This window comes from Fistularia commersonii, chromosome 21 (assembly GCF_037954325.1).
Source record: "Fistularia commersonii isolate RoL2024-O1a breed Wild chromosome 21, RoL_Fcom_v1.0, whole genome shotgun sequence".
Lineage (NCBI taxonomy): Eukaryota > Metazoa > Chordata > Actinopteri > Syngnathiformes > Fistulariidae > Fistularia > Fistularia commersonii.
The window spans coordinates 7,986,213-8,009,544 of record NC_141304.1 but is presented as its reverse complement, the minus strand read 5'-3'; the positions used below and the strand labels follow the sequence as shown (position 1 = coordinate 8,009,544).

General features: G+C 39.4%; 1 protein-coding gene across 2 annotated transcripts in view; it reads right to left on the bottom strand.

Annotated features, from left to right (window-relative positions):
• Positions 1 to 766: 766 nt before the first annotated feature.
• Positions 767 to 23,332, bottom strand: part of wnt4 (wingless-type MMTV integration site family, member 4) — a 29,300-nt gene continuing 6,734 nt past the window's right edge. Inside the window, exons 1-6 of one of the 2 annotated variants that reach the window (XM_086168390.1) lie at positions 16,007 to 16,036; positions 7,230 to 7,311; positions 6,085 to 6,238; positions 5,763 to 5,894; positions 5,080 to 5,222; positions 767 to 3,071 (exon numbers count right to left, since the gene is read on the bottom strand). In XM_086168390.1, the coding sequence (XP_086024516.1) occupies positions 2,601 to 3,071; positions 5,080 to 5,222; positions 5,763 to 5,894; positions 6,085 to 6,208 (870 nt within the window). In that variant the 5' untranslated portion in view covers positions 6,209 to 6,238; positions 7,230 to 7,311; positions 16,007 to 16,036 and the 3' untranslated portion in view covers positions 767 to 2,600. Of the gene's footprint in view, positions 3,072 to 5,079; positions 5,223 to 5,762; positions 5,895 to 6,084; positions 6,239 to 7,229; positions 7,312 to 16,006; positions 16,037 to 23,332 lie in introns of those variants that run through there. The other variant, XM_086168389.1, reaches the window with a different exon arrangement.

The following is a 23,332-nucleotide window of genomic DNA, read 5'->3' as shown; positions in this document are numbered from 1 at the left end:
ACTGACTGACTGGCTGACAGGCTGAGTACACACACAAACACACACACACACATACACACAGGCACAAACGGCCACAGACATTCCCAATCAGTGTGGCTACCACCACCCACCTCATCTAGGCCATCATGGTGGCTTAATGAAGCACAGATCCCTGCTGTTGCAGACTGTGAGTGGTTACTGTTACTTTTTCCGCAGTGGGGTAGAGTACTGGAACCAAAGTAAGTCAAAGATATTGCAGGAGATAGAATGGTGGTGAAGGTGGTGGTGTGTTAGGGGGTATGATATTGACAGGGACAGAGGGAGGGAAAAGGCTTCTGCCATGTGGTCTGCATTTTGCTGTAATCCCTGTCTATCCCAGTGTTCCTGCCCGTGTTCTTTCTGCAGCCCAGAGTGTCTCAGGCAGCGAGTGGCTGCTTGCAAAAGCACATCCTTCTAGCTCAGCTCCATGTACTGTATGAGATGAGATATGGTGTATAAATTGTGTTTGTAGAAAAAGAAACAAAAAATATCGCATGTTGCACAATGTGACCACATAAAAATGCGTCTCGGAGAAACTGCTGATTTGATTGAAATATGTGTATGTCTATTAGCAGTGGTGTTTGGGTGTGTGTGTGTGTGTGTGTTTGGGTGTGAGTGTTGATGGTGAAACCAGACCTACTATCATTCACCTTCAATTTTGCTCACATACTTTTTCTTGCTCGTGTTTTGTCTGTCTGGGTAGCACACTCACTACACACGTAGGTTGTTCTGAAAGAAGCCACAACAGTTCATTTTTTACACAGCATATATTCCATATTAACATACATTCATAGGCAGTATAATCTTCTTCAGTGTATAGGTTTTTACAGATCTACAGTATGCCTCTATTATGATAGCATATTACGATAGGCAAACGTGGCTTTATGGTGGTGACACAAGTTGAGCCAGGCCTGGCGCATCACGTGTGTGTGTGTGTGTGTGTGTGTGTGTGTGTGTGTGTGTGTGTGTGTGTGTGTGTGCCCACTGGGAAGGCAGAACACACAGCTTAAAGTTTATTGCGATGGGGTGAGGGCTGTATGTGCAGTTGGAGAGAAAGTGCTTCAGTCATCATGAACGGTGAACATGCACAGTAAGCCTTTAGAAGTGTTTATATTGTTTTTGCTTGATGCACAAGTGTCTCCATGTGTTTGCTTGTGTTTTGCATTAAGCAGTCTCGCATTTGATAGACATTAACATGCAGGAAGCTACAAGTATCAATCTGAGCTGAAACCTGACACTTAATTCAGGTGCACATTTAAAGTTTGCATATTAGCTGTGTATGTGTTTATGTCCAGTGCCAATCACCTTGAAATTCTATGGAGCTACAGAAAAGACTGGAAGGAGCTGATAGTGGCTTACACCTGTCTATCATCATGAAGTTACTTTTATATGTTTATTACACAATCCAAAACAACGGGTTTGCAATCGACACAGTGATTTGAGACCAAAATTACAAAGAATGTTAATTCCAAAAATCAAACAAATTGTTGTTTTGATCGTTTGTTTTGCATGTCCGTCACACAGAAAACAGAAAAACATAGACATGTACAGTACTGCACGAGAGTTTGTATTTGTAATGACAATTTTATTTGCCAACATAGCTTTGGCATTTTTTAAGGATACGTTTTGGATTAGCCAGGAGTTTTTTTTTTATTCATATTTGGAAACAAATGCTTTTGTATTCCCATTCCAAACTTTTGTAGAGAAAATTCAGTTTTTTGTATTTCCACAGAAAAATGCCAGGAATTTATCACAATACCTCAGGACTTTAGATCAAAACCTTTAGATTTGCAACCAAAGGTATGAATTGGCATTGTTTGGTTTTCAATGACAAAATTATTTTACTTGCAGTCTTTCTTCTGACAGTTTTGCTCTCAAATCACTTAGTGAATTGCAATCCTGTCACACAATTATGATATAAAAGTGACTCCATATATCATTATCCACCCTCTTGCGGAAATAGTGTCTGTGTGTGTGTGAGTAGAGCAGCATCAGGGCATGGCAAGAGGAATAGTAAATTACGTGACGGCGGCTGAACCTTAGCTCAGCACAGTCAAGAACACAAAGCACATTACAGAAAGTCTCTGTGTGATGGTTTCCTCTTTGTTGTCCATCTATTGACAAACTCTCCATTGACATGCAGCACTTTGAATGAATCCCCAAAGCAGCAGCAGCAGCGAGGACAGCGGGCGAACAGCGTCCCTTCCCCCCCGAACCATAGCCCACCCATCCACCTTTGGGTGCTGTTGATCTTTTACCACCATTTGTGTCTGTTTTTTGGATATCCAGGCCTCCATTCCCTCAGTCTCAACAAATAAGTTAAACATTACAAAAATAAGAAGCACAGAAAGGGAGGTGAGAGGGAAAGATTCCATCTTGTTGAGAAGAAAAAAAAAACTGCATTAAAAATGAATGAAACAATCTTTGACCTCTCAGCCACGCAGTCAGTTTCCATAGTATGAGGGGTTGGTTGGTTCAAATAGGAGGAGAGAGCTTCACAAGTCCTCCATGTCCTCTCTGTCCTTGCAATTGATGAGTGCAGGGCGTTTGTTATGTTTGTCAGCTTCGCCCCCTGACCTCCATCACCGGCATGTATGCATTTCCACCATTTTGCGGCACTGTTTGCATTTGACATAACAGCACCAGTGAAACTTACAGCTGCACCTGTCCACCACCTCCACCTCCTGTGTCTGGAAGCCGCGTCCACAGCACATCAACTCGCAGCCGTCTATAGCCTTTGAGGTTCTGTTACACTGGCGGCCCACTGTACCGAGCATGCCTGGTGTGCGCGGGTCATAGTCGCAGAAGTCTGGGCTCGGTTCCAGGTAGACCAGATCTTCATCTGTATGAGGTTTGAACTGGGAGTTGCGAGGGACCAGAATTTTGGTCGTGCCCGATTTTCGCTGCTCCACCTCAGTGGCACCGTCGAACTTCTCCTTGATGACGTTGCCCACCTTGCGAAACGGAGGCATGGCTTTCCAGCAGGTTTTCACCTCACATGAACCTGACACGCCGTGACATTTGCACTCCACACGCATGTGGGACAGGATGGCCTGCCAAAATGACAGAGAACCTTTGATTTGTTGACAGGCATTAAAATAAGATAAAGAAAACACAGAAAGACCTCGATGACAGTTCGCTCAGCAATGACTGAGTCATTGTTTAACTCAGTAACCTTTCATGAGGATTGGAATGGGATTTTCTGTTGACTTGCTGCAGAGCTTTTCCTGAAAACAAAGCTAACAGAAATCAAACCTGGCAAAGCCTTGGTCATTTGATCAGGCATTGAAACATGATAATTAATTGGGTAACAAAAGAACATTTCAAGTTATGAGAAATCAGTGAAATTTGACTGATGTGAGGCATTTTCCCCATGAAGACTTGTGAGCTGGAGAGGATTAGGTGAAATGAATCCAAGGAAATCAAGACAAAGTCTTGAGGACAAAATGCTGAATCTGTGTTTGTTTGGACGCAGATGGCTTAAAGCATGATCTTCGCCAGCATTTCCGCAGGTCATTACAATTCTTTAGACATTAATCAATTAATTCAAAAATTCAGGCCTATTTTGTCATAAAGATGTCTTAAATCACACTTTCAAGAGTTTTAAAAACACCATAACAGAGGGTATCGTTATTTTCTTTTCTGAATTTCAAAATGCATCAACATCTGTTTTGTAACATCTATTTCCATATTGTTTACTAAATTCCTTTTTTATTAATGTAACTGATCATACAACCACAAGATCAGCATTTTGCTCTTTTCTTTGTCTTTGGGCTTGCTGTCTGTACTTTGGAATGCATTGTTATGCAAATTAAAAGAAAAATCATTTATTCAGCCAAGAGGTTTCGCCATTTTTGTATTAAGTGATTTATTTATTTGTATTATTTCATTTTTTTGTAATCGGTTCATTTTCTACTAACAGTGTTTCAAATCCAGTCGGATGGGAATCTATCCGGTATATTTCAACATGCATAGCAAAACGTGCGGAAATATGAAGATGACGAAAGCTAGATGTTTTCATAGTTCTATAGTTCTAACCCTCACCTTCCATTCCTGAACCAGGGCAGCAGCAACAGATTTCCAGACAAAACATTGGTCCAGTCTGAAAGCAGAGCTACTGTGTTGCCTGAGCATGGTGATAATCCTCAAAGTCAAATGAGGGACCTGGTGTATTTTTATAGTTCCCAGGCTCCAAAACAACATACTCGATCGCATGAAGATGCAGCAAAAACTTCTTCACTGGCAAATCTTGACTTGTGTGGCAGATCTAAAATAACCCTATTGGGGCCACAATGAAGGCGTGCATTTGGGTGAAATTCTCGCCAAACTTCAGGAATTATTTTGTTTAGTGCATCTGTCATAGTGAGCCCCAGCTGTTGCTGCACATTGTCTGTCCATGCAGTTATGGAACAAGTCTTATTGTAGTAAGACTTGAGAGAACTCCCTAAAATTTGGTAGTAACGTTCACTTTGACCCAAGAATGGGATTAATTGATTAAAGTTGAGGGGCAGAATGACCTTAACCAGAGGTGTTTGAGCATAGGTCTAGATTTAATTCCTGAACCAAAACAAAGTTTCCCAAAAGTCTCCGATAACATGAGACGATGAAATGAATCATCGCATTATACCTGAATGGCCCAAGGTCAGCATCAATGAACTGCTTTGGAAACGCTAAAATACTTCAGGCATGGATATTGTTTGTCATGACTGGCAACAAATACAATAACTAGAATTAGTGTTCACTCCAGCCTCATGCTTTTTCCAGCATAGACAGAAGACATTCTGATATTCTTTATTGACCACAGGGCCTCCTCGAAGGTGGGTATGCTCAGAACACCTTCCAACAAGAGGCACTCAGTAGGCATCCTAAAAAACATCATTTAAGGTAATCTTTTTTTAAGGTCTCAATTCCTTGTTCTCACTGTTACTACCATTTTAAAGATATCATGCTGCTTCTGTCCGATGCCCCTGACCAATGACTTATTATAGTCAGTCTTAGTGAACCAACCATATGACCCAGTGTCACAATGGTAACCAGTTTTCCATGTAATATTCGTTTTACCTTCCTCCCAGCCTCATTGTTGTGCAGATTCATGAGAGCTCGACTGGAGGACTGGCCTTTACTTCTTTCCCGCACATCCACGAAAGACTGTGAAAAGGCTACCCCGTAAGCAATGTTGTCACTGCAGCCAGACCACTGGAACCCTATGATGAGATCAAGAGATTCACTTAGCTATGATTATATTCTTTAATATGAAAACATATTGCATAGTGTCAGCAGCGTTGGAATAAAGCTAGTTTGAATTACTCCTCAGCTACTCAGCTCTTCTCAAGCTTTTTTATGAGGATCAGCTCAATTTTAGCTACTATATCTACAACTTTACAACTTTAATTGACCTCAGAGAGAAAGTGGAATAAGAAATTATCGCTTGTTTACAGATGTCTTAAGGAGAAAAAACATGCAAAAATGTTATCAATTTATTTTCAATCACGTATTCTGCAATCTATCTTATTCATTTATCTTGAGCAAATATAGAGACAGCACTCTTTTGTATCAGATTTTGAACAACACTTATAATGGAATGCTCACATTCTAGAAAAGACATGTCTGGATTTCCAAAAACTGAATAGAATATAAACATTTTTTGTTTTCCCTTTAAATCTTTGCATTAAAAGTACTTGATAAGTCATTTGGCTGCTTCTCTTGGATGTGTGTACTTGTGTGAAAGAGTGAGTGAAACCTACCCTCTGGACTGACTCCATGTACGTTGTGGTCACAGCCACATTTTTCCAGCTCTCCGCTGCTGCAGGCCCTCGTGACCGCGAAAGCCACACTGGCTGCTGAGATGGCATACACAAAGGCTGCCTCACGGGTCCCTGACACACACATGCACACACGGACACACGCAGACAACCAAGCGTCAACCCACACATAGTCAGTAATATTGTTTCACTTTACAATTGAAAACAGTACATAAAGAGTATTTTAACAATTGTGTGTCTGTGACAGAAATCATTGCAGTGTATAATCTGTCTTTTAAAAATATGCAGTGGCGTATGAACCTACCCTGTGTGACTAGTTTGCCAAACACTGGCATGGTCTCCAGAGTGGAGCAGTTCCATCGACGATTGCGAAACTGAAACTGACACTCATCTATAGCCAGCTGAGCACCTCTGCGCACAGCATCCATCACTTCCACACTGCGCTTACATATTTGTACCTGGAACACACACACACACACGCGCGTGCACACACGCAGCATACTGATCAAACACGACTTATATGTTCTGACTCCTGCCCTAACCATTTGCTCTGTCAATAAACCAGGTTTTTAAAGGATAATCCCAACATCTTGGTCCAATTTTCCTTCATTTCGATCCAAATGATTGACAGGGACAAGGATTTATTGGCTCTAATATTGAGTGGCATGCTTCTGACCAGAGACCAAAACACAGCGGCCAATTGTACCTATTGCAATTTAACCAAATTACAATCTGTCCTTCAAAAATGCCTTGACTTAAACTGACTCCTGATTGTGGTAGCTAAGCAAGGAAACTCTGATATATGGATACAAATGGGTTCATATTGAGTAAAAGGCTGCAAGATGATTGGGAATTATGAGGCATTGACAGAACCGTCTCATATGTGAATACACTGTGTAACAGGTTTATATACTGTTTTAGCAGTGCCTTTTACATCCTGTTTTGTATGTCAGTTTTCCTGAAAGGGGTGATTTGTTAAGCATGAAACTGTAAATTGGTTAAAAGTTCCATGGATGTTCAGCTTTCAAGATGAGAAAAATAAAACAAAAACATCTTTTAAATGAGTCATTATGTTTTGCACATTGTGGATAATAAATATACAAACACCTACCCACCCACCCACCCACCCACACGCACACACACACACACACACACACACACACACAACTGAATGATGCGTATCTTGTTTGACTCTCCCTCAGACAAAACACATCTACAGCAGATATTTTACAAATACAGACACAGTAAACCCAAATGAACTGGATGGCTGAAAGCAGAACTTTTCTTTTGTGTGTCTGATCTAAAATGTACTGATCCAAAATAATGATTTTGGCCATTTGTTTTATATGTTTTTTAAATTGTCACACCTTTTCAATATCCCAAGATGTCGCATGGGTACTTCTTTATGTCTACCGTTTTTGTATGCAAGAAATTCTTGCAGTTGCACACCTGTCTCTGGATGAGGCCCCGTAACCTCTCGCACGTCTCTTCATCCCTGATGCTTCCCACTGATGACAGCTTGGCCAGGTACCTGACAGGAAAGAAAACACAATAGGGCCTCTTTAATGGGCAGCAGTTCTGTTTTGTTCTCTAGAAGCATGAAGCGGATGTTTACGCGCAGCCTTGATGTTTTCCTTAAGTCCACGTTTCAGATTGTGTAGGGAGGGTCTGTTCCCATGACGTTGTGGAAATGTTTTGTATAAATGTCTGGTTGTAAGGACACTGAGAGGAGGGAAAGTGGTTTATCACACACACCACCTCCAGGCCAGACAGGTCAGAGAGATACACAGCATACACATACAAAAGAAGACGTGTGAGAAAATGACATCGGCCGTGATGCTCTGACCTACCTTCACACACACACACACACACACACACACACACACACACACACACACACACACACACACACACACACACACACACACACACACACACACAAACAATAGGCTTTCTCATGTGCAAGCTGGCAATGAATCTTGAAGGCAGCAGCTTAGATCGTGTTCTGTCTACACAACTCAAAGCTTCGCTGCATGACACCCGATCGCATGTTGAGTCTGAAAAAAATTTGTCTTTCCCTAAAACAAACAGAGCTGATTACACCTTTTGTTTCCACTGTAGTTTCTCTTCATGCAGTCTAGAAAATAAATGTTATATTCTAGCAAGGCCCCAAGCAGATCCCACCTGAAAACACTTGAATGAAAGAAACTATTCTAAGTTGCTGTTCACACTGTTTTGAGACTTTTCCTTTGATTTTTCTCCCATCCCTTAGTTGCCATAGTGAGGCTGCCAGGTTTTGTATCAGTATACCTGTGGAAAGACCAAAAACAAAGTTTTTGCTCACTGGCTAAATCAGACACACTATAAGTTAAAGTGGATGAATGAATGAGTGATTTTCTTGCAATTATGACGGCACGTAACTGACAGCTAGATTAATAGTACTTAGATGCCCAATGATCTTCTAAACATGGTCAGACTCCAGTTAATGTGCGCATGTGCGCTGATATTGCTATCTAGCTAGAGTTTGTCTAGTTCTCAGTTGTAAAGCATACAAAAAGAAAAAGAAAAAAATATGTACCTATAAATATATATTGTGATAATTTATAAAAACCCCAATATCTAACATATCAGTTGCACATTTTTCACCAGTGTGATACCAATATACTGATCCATGCAAGATCTCACCTCACAGTGTATCAATGATCATGAGGAAGGTGAGAGATCAGCCCAGAACAACATGGCTGGACCTGGTGAACTGACCTGAAGAGAGCTGGGACCACAGTCTCAAAGAAAACCATTAGTAACACACTACGCTGTCATGGATTAAAATCCTGCAACGCACGCTAGGTCCCCCTGCTCAAGCCAGCACATATCCAGGCACTTCTGAAGTTTGCCAACAACCATCTGGATGATCAAGAAGAGGAATGGAAGAAGTTCATATGGTCTGATGAGACAAAAGTAGAGCTTTTTGGTCTGAACTCTACTCGCCATGCTTGGAGGAAAAAGAAGGATGAGTACAACCCTAAGAACACCATCCCAACTGTGATGCATGGAGGTGGAAACATCACTCTTTGGGGATGCTTTTCTGCAAAAGGGACAGGACGACTGCACTGTATTGAAGGGAAGATGTCTGGGGACATGTATTGCAAGATACATGCCAACAACCTAAACAACTAAGGAGTGGCTCTGTAAGAAGCATCTCAAGGTCCTGGAGTGGCCTTGCCAGTCTCCAGACCTGAACCCAATAGAAAATCTTTGGAGGGAGCTGAAAGTCAATATTGCCCAGCAATTGTCCCTAAACCTGAAAGATCTGGAGAAGGTCTGTATGGAGGAGTGTGCCAAAATCTCTGCTGCAGTGTGTGGAATACTGGTCAAGAACTACAGGAAGCATCTGATCTCTGTAATTGCCAAGAAAGATTTCTGTACCAAATATTACATTCTGTTTTTCTTATGTATCAAAAACTTATGTCATGCAAATTAATTAAAAACCACGTTATTCTGGATTTCTTTTTTAGATTCCGTCACTCACAGTTGAAGAGAATCTATGATAAAAATGAGAGACCTCTACATGCTTTGCACTTGAAAAGCTGAAAAATCAGCAGTGTATCAAATACTTGTTTACCCCACTGTATATACATATATATATATGACCAACAGTTCCCTCTCATAAGTAACCGCCTGGTCTTCAGCAGACATGCATGAAAAATGTGATAGTAAATGATCACCTGCCATTTGCTTACTATCATATGGAAAATATTTCAGCAAATGCTCCATCATGCAGTGGACTGGTCATTTGGAAATACAAATTCTATCAAAATGAATTTTTAGAATGTTACTCTGACCAAGTAAGCATGTTTTCTTTAACGTTTCTCAAGCCTGCTTTATGAGTCTTGGGTTATGAGTTCCCAAGACCACACATACCTCTGTAAAGCCCTGTGCGCCTATCTCAATCAGCTGTGGCACAGATCCAGTTTGAGAATTCTCCTGAGATTATTGACAGCAAACTGAAAGGACTATTCCAGATAAGTTACCACTGTACTACTAAACATTTTGGGGGTCGCTAGTTGCACAGACTATCCACGTTTCCTTTCATGAAAAACTGAATCACAATTGAATGTCTTGAAAATAGATAAAAAAGCAATTCTGGAAAGGAAGACATGGTGTTCATGAATGAAATTACAGTGATAACACAAGAGGGTATAATTAACAGATCATCCTTTCAGAGGTCTAAAAGGTCAAACAGCTCCTCCTCTCATTTACCCTCTCATCTCATCCTCTCAACAGTTCAGATAAAATTTTCTCTCCCTTCCTCTTTGATGGCTGTCTTCTCTCCCCATCCAGACCATGTCAGTATTCAGCACTCATCGCAGTGATAACCCCGCTCTCTGCCACTCCACATCATCCCAGCCACATCCGCTCAATCATGCCAGAGGTGACCTCATTCTCTCATTACTTTGATTCCCTTTCATCATGGGCTACTCCGCCAAAGTCTCTATCTTACATTGAAGCATCTGTAAATTTTAATGTGGTGATTGTTGCCTTTTTTTTTTTGGTAAAATCCTACAAATAATATGTTTGGTGCTTGCATCATTGAAAATAGAAGAAGGATTCATGACCTGAAATTAAAATAACTGCATTAAATAACTCAAAAACAGAGATCCATAACATAAATACACACTTATGTGCATGTGTGTGTATTTCTACTGCAAATATTATGTACAAATAATAATCAATGGGAAAAAAGGTAGGTGATAACATCAAGCCAAGTGACCACTGCACAGTAGCTATTTGAAAATAAAACCGCTCCTGGGAAGGAGTGGTTCTTGCAGGTGGATTTATAGATCTCAGTATGTTTACGAAAGGAATCAGTTTAAATAGTATGTGTCGAGGGTGGGATGGCTTGGTGAATGGTGATGGGGAATGAAAACAATAATAGTTGTTCAACAAGATCAGCAACAGAGCCTATAACAGGTTATTTTACCCAAGGAAAAGTGGCCCCGAATACTGCTTCATTATAACGGACATTATTAAGAAGCTAAGCGATAGCTATGCTGAGGCCATGCTGTCAGCTCAGCATGGAGGACCATTTCGGGTTGAGGTGGCGTGGTGCTCTTTACTTATTGGAAACTTTATTGTCTTGAAATCAATCAAGGTTATGCCAAATGTTAGTCCAATTTCCTGTTAGTGTCCAGATTCGTCATCATCGTGGATATAACTGATGAAGAGGGTGTCGTCTGCAAAAATGAGGAGTTTTATGTAGATGGTTGTGGAGCTGAAGGGCTGAGTTGTACTTTCCAGTTTCCTGCCTGACAGGACGTTAATAATCCACAAACTCAGCTTGAGCACGATCATTTAGAGGAAGAGCTCAAGTCAATGCAGGACCAGACAGCACCTCAGGTGTCCCAGTGCTGAGGGATGTCCACAGACTTGCCTATTGCAGTTTGACGTGTGAAACAAATATGCAGAAATATGTGAAATGTCCCAGGCCTTTGACAAATTATTGCTTGGTTGTGGCATCTGCCAAAAACAATACTATCAAGTACGATTATTTCCTGCAGAGCACAAGTATGACGTTATTTTGGCTGAACTAAAGGCACCAATATGGTTCAAAAGCAAAACTTCAGGTAGTGAAGACAAAGTAATGGTAATTGTCTCGTTATCTCTATGCACAAACAAGACTTATAAAGCCAAAGTAATACCTCAAATGACTGCCACTCACCCCAGCAAACCCTGGTAGATGATGTGAATTGAAATGCAAATTCAAATTTGTTTGGCTCCAATTGCAAAATTGGCTAATCTCTGGCTCCTGCTGATTTCCTCACTCAAAGTTTAAAGTTTTAATGTCAATCTGAATCATGTGGTGGAAATATTCTGTGACACAATCAGAGAGATTAAATAACTCTGGAGCACAGTCAAACTCTGGGGGGCAACATTGCATACACATGGAAAAATATCTGGGTGGCATTCTGCTGTCCTAACATTCACCCTGGAGACATTTAATAAACACTGGATAAGCTGTTATTCAGGTTATCTAGTGGATACATGGTTGTGTGTGTAAACATGAGTGGAAAAAGTTCAGTGAAGGCCTTGGGCAAGTGTAGGTGTGTTTTTAATCTGGTAATTCTCCCCCAAAACAAGAACAATGAAACGCCTTAAACATGAGACCAAGGAGTCAACTCATAGGACAGAGCAACGTGCAAATACACACACACACACACACACACACATGCACACACAGAAACACACACATGCGCACACACAACACAAGCACACACACAATCATTCAACCTCTCATCCTCATTCCTGTCCCTCTTTTCTCTCCTGGCCTCAGCTGGTTGCGTGCTTGACTCGGAGGGGACTAAGCCCGGTGGAGCCAGTGGGGTTGTGAAGGCTGTGATGTGTAATTCAACACAAACACTCAGCGGCCTGCGAACGCACCACAGTCCAGGTGGAATGCTCCATACCTCCCACCCAGAGCCCCCCTCCAACCTCAGAGGAGTATGAAATTGAAAATAAGAGATAATTCTAAACAGAAGAGACACTTGTGACGCAGGTTATTATCTGTAGACAGGAAATAAGGGCGAACGCAAAAATGGTTGAGCAAAATCGTCTTGAAACAAGAAGCATCGACGCAACTGTCTGACTCTCTGTCAGGTATTTTCCACATCGTCACCTCCGGACCATTTTCTCCTCCTACATGTCTGTCATTCAAAATGATTTAAATAGATACATTTTAATGTTTTCTCACACTGTGTCTTCATACATGTAAGTAATCTAAACGTCATAGTCTTTTTACTGAAGTAAGACCTGGGGGCCTCCTGAGGAGAGACATGACACCAAGCATTTCATAAAAAGCAGCATGAAATAATTCTCACGTTGCTTATTAGAGAGAGAATGAACAGATGGATTTCACTGCATGCATGTGTATAAAGCTAATCTCTTACTTCTTGAATGATAACAGATAAAATCTATTTATTGCAAATAAGCAAAAAAGAAAGGGTTGGTCGGATAAATAAATAAACAAATAATTAATTAAATAAATAAATATCTGTATAAGTTTAAGTTAAAATACAAGTTTTGGTTTACTCATAATATACATTGATGGTTCATCATAAATCAAAATGATTCCTCAAAATAATCACTTTTGATGTAATAATAATAATAATAATAATAATAATAATAATAATAATAATAATAATAATAATAACAATAATAATCATAGCCTCTTGGTAAATCGTACTCAGCAGAAAAAAATGAATGGAATGTAAAAATAACTGGAAACAGTTCCAGCCTCTAAATAACAGGCTAAATAACACAGATGCTTGCGAACTGTAGTGAACCTTGTACTCCTCCATCATCTCTAATGAGTATTTATATGAAAATACCTTGATATTTACCTTTCCAACACTGAGTACACAGAAGAGGTACAGTCACAAGTAAATATACCAAGGATGGGAAACACATAGAGGAGAGCAGAGAGACAAACTGAGAAACATCTTTCTTGCACACAGAACCGTTTCTCACCTCCCAGCGGCCTTGGAAGGAATATGAGCAATTAATTTCTTTTTAAAATAAAAAAGTATGTCTGCTATATCATTGCTCCTTTGGCTCCAGGCTCAGATGGCTGAGTTTAATGATAATTTCCCTTATCTCAAAGTACAATATGTTTCACACATCCACATCAAAAACTGGATAACTATAGAGTAAACAAAATTATGTTTTAGGAAGTTGTGACCCGAGTTAAACTTCATTTACACCTCTGTTAGACACTTAAGACATGTAAAACACACTGCAACCTGTAGAGAGCACTATTTTACCAATTTACTCTAAACCGCTAAACCAAGGTAAACTTGTCCAACACTGAACACATTAATTTTCATCCCTCTGAAGGAATCAGATCAGACAAGATTATCAGCATTAAATAGATTGGGTTCGAAATGTAAACATACAGAAGAGACAGATACAGTTTCACCAGCCATAATACAGGGTCCTGGACACTGAATAGTTATCCTTTTTGGACTGATAATGCAGTTTTCTTTTGTTCTCTACTTTTAATTCAGTCATTTAAAAAAATCATAAATAATAAACCTGCATGCACCCCAAAATGCATAATAATCAACCAGGTTTGCACCTTCCTTTTCCTGATAAATTGTGAATTAGATGTTGCTCCAGCATTATTTTAGAGAGTATTACTTATCAGTTATGATTGATACCAGACCCGCAGAACACAAACACACAAATATACTCATGCACAAGTGGAATGAGTTCCCAGCTGAAATATCACTTGTGTCCCTCAATTTACAACATCACTAAGACAACTATCCACAGTTGAAGGCGCTGCCTTGTGTAAATCAAATTTCTGCTGACATCTGTGTGTTTGACAAAAAAATTGTCTAACATTGCTCCAAATGCTACTTTTATCTGACAACATGTAATTGTTTTGTTCCATTTATGACTAAGTTATGAACTTACATCCCACCTCCCCATTTTCATCCTGATGTTGGATCCGTTCTATCTGAGGATAAAGACACAGCTGCTGCTATGTATGGAGTGATTCTTCTCTAGGACTGATTACGCTATAAATATGACACAAGTATCGCCAGAGGTGCACAGCCTTCATCATCACTTCTACGTCAGTGTTCAATCATTTATTTATTTATTCGTATCTATCAGAAAGAATAATTTGGAAAACTATTCAGCCAATGTTCAAACAAATCTACTACATGGACAGCAATGAGCAAGAACAAACGATGAAGTAGTACAGAATGTTTCTGCAGTGCCTCTATCAGTTTCACTAATCGAGAATTGGCTGGATACTACTACCTTGGAAGGGTAGGCGGTGGATGTACAGATGCACGGATACAAAAAGAAAAAAGAAAAATAAGGAATTTCCTATGCAGATTTTTCATTTTTGTAATGATATGTTACCCCTACGACAGAAAAATACATCAAAATTTGACCATTAGTTCAAGACGATCTTTTATTTTTAATTAATACTTCTCTTCCGGTTTTACCATAAGATTCTCGAATAGACCGCATAAAAAATGGCAGACTGTATGCAATTGTTGTATTTTATATGTTTATTCTAAACGGCTCGTGGCAAAAGGGTTGCAATTCACAGGCTGCTATTAACAGAAGTTGTCCTATCACTGGGCTCTGCTATCCAGTCAACACTTCAACAGACAAACAGCATACCACTTTTAGGGGATGATCAAACATGAACATCTATTAACAACATCCCATTTTATATATTTATGGAATATACTGTCATGACCAACACATTTTGAATGGTAGTGATTCAAGCGGTCAAAAAAACTTTCAACTATGAGAAGACTGGACCCGTTCAAACAGAATTGACTCCTCAGTTTTGATCAATGTGACATGCGCAAGGGGTCATTGTGCAAACTTTGCTTGGTCTTTTGTGCACGTGTCCAAACACATGGAGTAAGCTTCAACAGCAGAAAAATCCAAATCTGTTGTAAAAGACAAACTAATTGCTCAAAGATGTTCGCTTGGCCTTTTTCAATAACCCATCCAAGCAGGGAAAAAAAAACAAACACTCACGCACACTATACTGTATACACAGCTCTATGTGATTTAAACAATAAGCGGTGCTTTGACTGACAGTGGAACAGACATAAAATAAATGTAGGAATGAGACAGTACCTTCAATGGAAAGAATGAAAGATATGAAGAAAAAGAGAATGGGAGGGGAGAAAAAATGGAAAAAGGTCAGAGGGAATCATTTTAAGTCAGAAGGCAAAGAAAGACGGGAGAGTGGAAGCAAAGAAAGTGAAGTGATAAGACGAAATGTGAGAGCGGGAAGATAAAACTACTTGCTCTCCTTATGATACAGGATGAATCGAACCCTAACATGATGGCAGAGTTTAGTAAGAAGTGTTGCTACGCCAACAGCACTACTGATACTATGGCTATGTGTGTTTGTGTGCCCGCACATGTGTCTGGGTGTATTTATATGCTGCTGGCTCCACTAGAGCTCATTTCCCCCTAAAAATAACATGGTCTGCCAACACCACGACTCACACACATACACTCTGACAGCTAATTTCACACATTTAGAGGAAGAAATAAAAACAAATAAATTGCATGGATTTCACAAGTATTAAACGCCATAATGCTTCTCGCTGCTTTGTGTGTGTCACAGAGTATGACACCATTTCATTGTCATTGCCCTCAGGTTCTTCGGCCTGCCTTCTATATCTCACCTCAATCTATGAAGGTCTTTCAGGTGTTGAAACACAGTCCCTGGCAGCCATATTGGAGATCTCTCACTGTAGGGGAACAATAGACGTGGACAGCTGATTGTTTCTAAATGCAGAACTTGGCTGTAGAGTCTATGCAAAGTTATAATGTGTATAGGTAAAGTGAGCTGGTGAGTAATATATTTCCAAAATGAAATGATGGTCTTCTTTCTTTAGATTTGATGTTAAATGGCTGTATCTTTAAGTATTTTGGAAAGTATGTGAACAACAAATGGATTTTATGTTGTCCTATCTCATTGGCAATAAAGGTCCCCCACTGTTTAAGTGCTATATAAGTGCAAACTTATATATGTATTTTTAATCTAATAGTTTAAACTGGTATGTCTTCACTTTTTTAGACAATTCATTTGAAACCCAACACTGACAGTGAGGTGATGTTTGAACCTCCTATTTTTGTCTTCTGACAATTCGAAAAGCAATGCATTTCCACATATTTGTGATTATACAAATCCTACTCTTTGACCCGCCTCCTGAATTAATATTAATATCTAAATGTATTTGAATGACGGCCTCTTTCAACAATTTATATTTTATTTAACTAAGTTGATTCCACTAATATCAAGGCTCCTTGTTTGGCATCAGACTTTGCAAACCTATAATCTTATACCTTAACAGCAAATATTTCTGTTAAGGTGGAAAAAATGCAGTGATACTTCCATGGTGCACAAACCTTAGGCTCTTTGTTCAGCAATATAGGCTAAAACTCCACTTCATCAACTTAAGCCATCAATCCAACGCATAAAAAGCTGCTTGCTTAATTGACTTTTGTCAGAAATGACGATGACAATGGGAAGAAAATGGAAGGCGATGTACAAAAGGCTTTATTAAAAAACTCTAAAGGTTGGGTTAAAATGAATTTATCAAAAAAACATGGACCAAGTTGTTTTGACGTATGTTGTCATATTTAAAACAATTATGATTTTCAATTTTTTACATGAAAAGTAGATTTTATTGGTATTTAATAGTTTAAAATGTGTGATAGGATGACAGAGAAGTCACTCTTGCTCCTGGCAAACCACTGGGTGAAATGTTTGCATCAGTTTGTGAGACGGTGAGTTTATAAGAAAGTGATATCAGATCAAGTGATTACCTGGGGTCCCATGGAAAGGGGAGAACATAACTGATGATTTCATTAGCTTTATATTGTCACAACTCCAGATCAGAATCACTTCTAAAAAGGGAAGTCCTGCACACCATCATACTCCTGCACAACACTGGCCTATCTCAAATCACACTCTAGAGTAGCATTACGGGAGTTAAGCTCAGTATAAACAAACAATGCCTGCATAAGGGGAAATGAAAAAGAAAGGGAGATAGAGAGACTTCACAACTCATTTCACACACAAAAACACAGCTGTCAACTACTTGCAACAAATACGTCAAGTGGATTATAGCAAACCAAAACTGCCCAAGGTATGGTAAGTTTTAAACGGCTGACATTGATCTACGTCAAGAGACCGACTATAAACAGCGAAGAGATTTGTTCAAACACAACAATGATAGTCATATGTCCCAAGTGGAGAGCAAGATTTTTGATGACTGCTGACTCTCATTTCAGCATCTTCTACTGGAGGGATAGAAGAGTTTGAGTCCTTTGAAAAGTTTTCCTGCAGGATCCTCTGTCTGTGACTTATATTGCAGGCACTTTCATTTCAAACATGTGTCTGGTTGACTAAGAGAAATTAGTCTCCATGCAAAAAGTCACATGGTCCAAGTCACTCTCTTACAGTCATTGTTTACATCATTTGAATGTTTAAGAAGAGTAGACTGAAGTTAATACTGTAATTTTGCCTTTTTATAAAAAACTGTAGACACAGTCCTTGGATTTACTATCAGACTGGTTATTATCAAAATATGTTTTATTTGTAATTAAAATAATGATTTTTTTTCCCAATGTGAACCCCAAACACTTGCTGGTTTTATTCAAATTCCCCGTCCACATACCAAAGATCCTGGCTTTCGATGAGAATTTAGCATTGTTGGACATGTCCCTGGTTCTTTTACTGAAAAAATCCTGCATGTTTCAAGGACATGAATAGCAAAAAAAAGTGTTTTGCATTTTAAGCAGACTAAGATAAATAGTTTATATTGGCCAGTCTTTTATGAGTTTTCATTGCAAGCAGCTTGTGGATGGTCTAGCTTTTAAATTTGTGGAGATAGCATCAGATCACAATGACATTCCTGTGGGGGTAATATAAAAAGTGTGTAAATTATGAGAAGGAATATTTTCTGTGTTGCATTTTCACATCATCTTACACTCCCACAGAGTTTCTGGAGTTAAGTTTTATTGTTCTAGTCTCCACCAATATTTGAGCAAAATGATCTGTTGACCCCAGCTTACTAGAAATTCGAGTTTCTCCACCAGCTTCTCCTTCACTTTGGGCTTGTCTGTGCTTGCTTGCCAAACAGAGAGCAAAAGAGACAGAAAGAGAGAGAGAGAAGGTGAGAGAGAGAAAGAGAGAGGGAGAGAGAGAGAAAGATGGAGAGAGAGAGCGAGAGCGAGAGAGAGAGAGAGAGAGAGAGAGAGAGAGAGAGAGAGATCCTATCTATTTGCTGGCTAAATGTTCAAACGGGAGTTAAAAAAAGGGGGGGTAAAAAAACAAACCAAAACAAACAAACAAACAAAAAAAAATCAGAAAGACAATGGGTTTGAAACTGTGTCTTGACTCAACATATATGTTTTCATGTAAATGAGTAATTGAAAAAACATCTATAATGGAAGTGTTTCAGGAATTAACAAATTGTTTTGATAATAAATAACAGATTAATGTGTAATCCCATTGTGGTAGTTGACAATGTTAATGCTTTTACCTATTTGGATCCAAAGTGGGTGGTTGGGTAAGATGGGTAAGATTTGACATCCTTATTAAGCAAATCAAGTAAAGACATTTTACCAATATCAATTCATTTTTCATTCTTTTGCATTAATGAAGCTTCTCGACAGGATTTTTTAACTTTCATGATCAGGTAAAATTATGAGGAAATGAACTTGCTTTGAGAGTTGAAATCTTTCATGAAAGCAGGTGAGTTTAAACATCCACCATTTATGATCATGCTTACTATTTACACAGTTCGGTCACATGTGTAAACTATGTGTCCTTCGCATTTTGGCGTGTATAAAGACCTCTGTGTGTGTGGGGTGCTCATCACTTCACTACTGAGTAGAATCCCTGGCATTACTTGAAAACCCCTTTCTATTTTCACTTTGTGAGTGGGATGATACTCGGATCAGGTAAAAAGGTGTAAAACCTTCAATGATATAGTTCATTAGAAGAATGCAGCAGTTACTGATTGGAGCACAAAGTGCATGTGCTGGTGTAGGTTTCTTATGCAGAATGTTATTATGGAAATAAAAATAAAGAAAAAAAAGTTAAATGTATTAAAAAAAATGCTTTCATTGCAGAGACTTTATTCAAATGGGTGACTTGACTGATCTACCCTGTTTTTTAACAAAAACAAAAGCACTTGGCTCAAACTGCTTATGCCCGTCTCCTATTTGTTATTTTAGGTCCACAGTATCTTGCATGCGTTTGTAGGTTGAGCGAAAACTTTTATCCATCCCCTATCCTGGCTGAGGATACAGAACCAAGCATTGAAGATTAACTGTTTCAGCCTGCTTTTATTTGGATTAAGGTACTGCAATAATATAACTTGAAATGGACTCTCATACAATAAGTCTGCACCTGCTAACATTGTTCTTGTGGTAAGGAGAAAAAAAAAGTTGCTCCTGCTTGTTTGCATTTCTTTTTACCGAACACAAATCAATTGAGCGACAATAAGCCCAAGTGCAGCAACAGCACTCTTGTGAAAAGGGAATGGAGAGGACACGTTTTGTTGGAACATTACATAATGTGATCGATCATTGTCAAAGAGCTTAAGCCGGTCTATACTTTAGATCTGGAGAAGCCCAATGGACTTGTTAAAACCGCAAACAATTTAATAGCCATTTGTAGCTCTTACAGACCACAAGAGAGTGAAATGCTGTGCCAAAAAGAGTTCTAGACAACAACTGGCGTGCCAGAAAACAGATTAACATCAGAGATGAGTGTCCTGAGAGACGGAGTCTGGGTTTCCTTTGGTGGCACCACAAGTTTTTCCAACTGTAGTAAATTCAAACTCATAAAGTAATGCTGATTAAAAAAGATAAATTAAGTAATAAAAATAATGAAAGTGTTTTTGTTGTCCTCTCCATTGACGGGAAGCGTTATAATGGTAACATATTCAAGGGAAGGGGCAATGGCCAGTAAAAAGATAAATGTGAACAAGCAGCCAGTCTTTTCTTCTCGGATTTGACGCAGATCAAATATATACCATGAGCACATCAGAGGGACCCAGTCACAGAAAAAAGATATTCCTTGCTCCATTTCAATCCTCAGTCTTATCCAGAAATTATACAATTTCAATCCAATATTTGTCAAAGAGTCTGATGTCTCAGCAGACACGTCTACTCCATGTCATTTCCAGTTGATTGTCATTTAAAAATATAACCAGACCAGATTTCGATGGAGCTAATGCACATCCACATAATCCTTCAGGCTTACTGCTGAAATGAACAGCTAGACGGCAACCGAGGGATGAGGGAACAGGCTAGCGGAAAACATGCAGAATGGTCCCGTCTTTTAGGCCCTTGGGGCAAAGGGAGGGTGCCAGTGAAAATACTGGATCAGCTTGTTTACATCTATTTCCAGGTCAGGCGCCAAACCCGACGAATGGGTCTCTTTTTAAAGCTGATGGGCTGATGTCTTTGGTCAATTAAATCCCGATACGGGATGATCTCTTACGGCCATCATAGTCATATTTGCTTTTAATTAGAAGTAATATCTTGTTCTTCAAACAAATTCATCCGCTGATTTTTTTTTATATATTATTCTTTTCACTAGTAAAACATAGGTAAGTAGTTAAGTAGATGGCAGATCTCATTCATAAACAAAGTCTTATAACAAGTGATAAATGGCATATTTATCTGTAGATCTTAGCTGTTGTTTTAAAGTAGCAAGTTGTTACTGAGAATATACACCTCTTTTTCGGGGAATCCTATAATACATTAAGATGCAAAAATGTCAAGTGACCAAAACTTTTATAGGCTTGTGTTTGACTTTGTTGAACCTCATCCTCCTGCTTCATGAATAAGCAACAGGCTGCTGGATATCTGACAACTGCAGTGTTAAGCAAGGCATCAGCAAAATAATTAAACTATGTCTGACAAGATAATCTGTCAAATGGTGCCAATTGTAAATTGCATTATATGTAAATGATATGTGCCTATAGTATTGTGATTTAGCAATTACTTTGCGTCAAATCATACATTCCCATATGTCGCCTTTCACCTAAACTTGTAATACTATATTATTTATAGATACAAGGTTATTATTGAATTTTGCAATTGCTAATTAATTTTCATGTATTTCATGGTCAGTCAGCAAGAAGGTAGCAAGAAGGTGGATGCTATTTCATCTGCTTTTCAAGGATTGAAGTAGTTAAGATAAAACTTGAGTTATATAATGTTGCTTCAGCTGCCCATTTACAGTGGGGAGAACAAGTATCTGATACGCTGCTGATTTTTCAGCTTTTCCCACTTGCAAAGCATGTAGATGACTGCAATTTTTCGCATGGGTACTCTTTAACTGTGAGTGACAGAATCTAAAACAAATTCCAAAAAATCACATTGTATGAGTTTTAAATAATTAATTTGCATTTTATTGCATGACATAAGTATTTGATCACCAACCAACGAGTAAGAATTGTGGCTCTCACAGACCTATTAGTCCTTCTTTAAGAAGCCATCCTGTTCTCCATTCATTACCTGTAGTAACTGCATCTGTTTGAACTTGTTACCCGTATAAAAGACACCTGTCCACACTTAATCAAACTTCAACCTCTCCACAATGGCCAAGACCAGGGAGCTGTATGAGGACATCAGGGATACAATTGTCAACCTGCACAAGGCTGGGATGGGCTACAGGGTAATAGGTGAGCAGCTTGGTGAGAAGGCTACAGCTGTTGGCACAATTATTAGAAATTGGAAGATGTTAATGATGATGGTCAATCTCCTTCGTTCTGGGGCTCCATGCAAGATCTCACCTCACGGGATATCAATGATCATGAGGAAGGTGAGGGATCAGCCGAGAACTACACGGCCCGACCAGGTCAAATACCTGAAGAGAGCTGGGACTACAGTCTCAAAGAAAACCATTAGTAACACACTACGATGTCATGGATTAAAATCCTGCAGATGCATGCTAGGTCCCCCTGCTCAAGCCAGCACATGTCCAGGCCCGTCTGAAGTTTGCCAATGATAATCTGGATGATCCAGAGTAGGAATGGAAGAAGGTCATGTGGTCTGAGACAGAAATAGAGCTTTTTGGTCTAAACTCTACTCTCTGTGTTTGGAAGAAGGATGAGTACAACCTCAAGAACACAGTCCCAACTGTGAAGCATGGAGGTGGAAACATCATTCTTTGGGGATGCTTTTCTGCAAAGGGGACAGGACGACTGCACCGTATTGAGGAGAGGATAGATAAAGGTGAATTTATCGCAAGATCTTGGCCAAGAACGTCTTTCCTTCAGTAAGAGCCTTGAAGATGGGTCGTGGCTGGGTTGTCACCCACTCACGACCAGCATGACAACTACCTGAAACACACAGCCACAACTAAGGAGTGGCTTCGTAAGAAAAATTTCAAGGTCCTGGAGTGGACTATCTTTCGCGGGCGCTACAAGTCCAAATTACCCGGCGACTGCCCTGAAACCTGAAGGATCTGAGGGAGATCTGTATGGAAGAGTTGGCCAAAATCCCTGCGGCAGTTTGTGCAAACCTGTTCAAGAACCACAGGAAAAGTCTGATCTCTGCAATTAATAATCATTTTTCCTTGAAAATCCCTGTGGGGAAATTCGTTCTCTGCAATTAACCCATCATGGATGAACCATGAGCAGTAGGTTGCCGTCCACCAGCGCCAGGGGAGCAGTGAGGGATTCAGTGTCTTGCTCAGCAACGCACTAGGAAGAGCCAGGAATCAAACCAGGAATGTTCGGTTCCAAAGACGATTGCTTAATTTTTTGATTGCTAATAAAGGTTCCTGTACCAAATCTAAAGTTCTCTTTTCTGATGTATCAAATACTTATGTCATACAGTACAAAGCAAATTAATTACTTAAAAATCATACAATGTGTTTTTCTGGATTTCTGTTTTAGATTCCGTCGCTCACAGTTGAAGAGTACCTATGATTAAAAATGACAGCCCTCTGCTTTGCAAGTGGGAAAAGCTGAAAAATC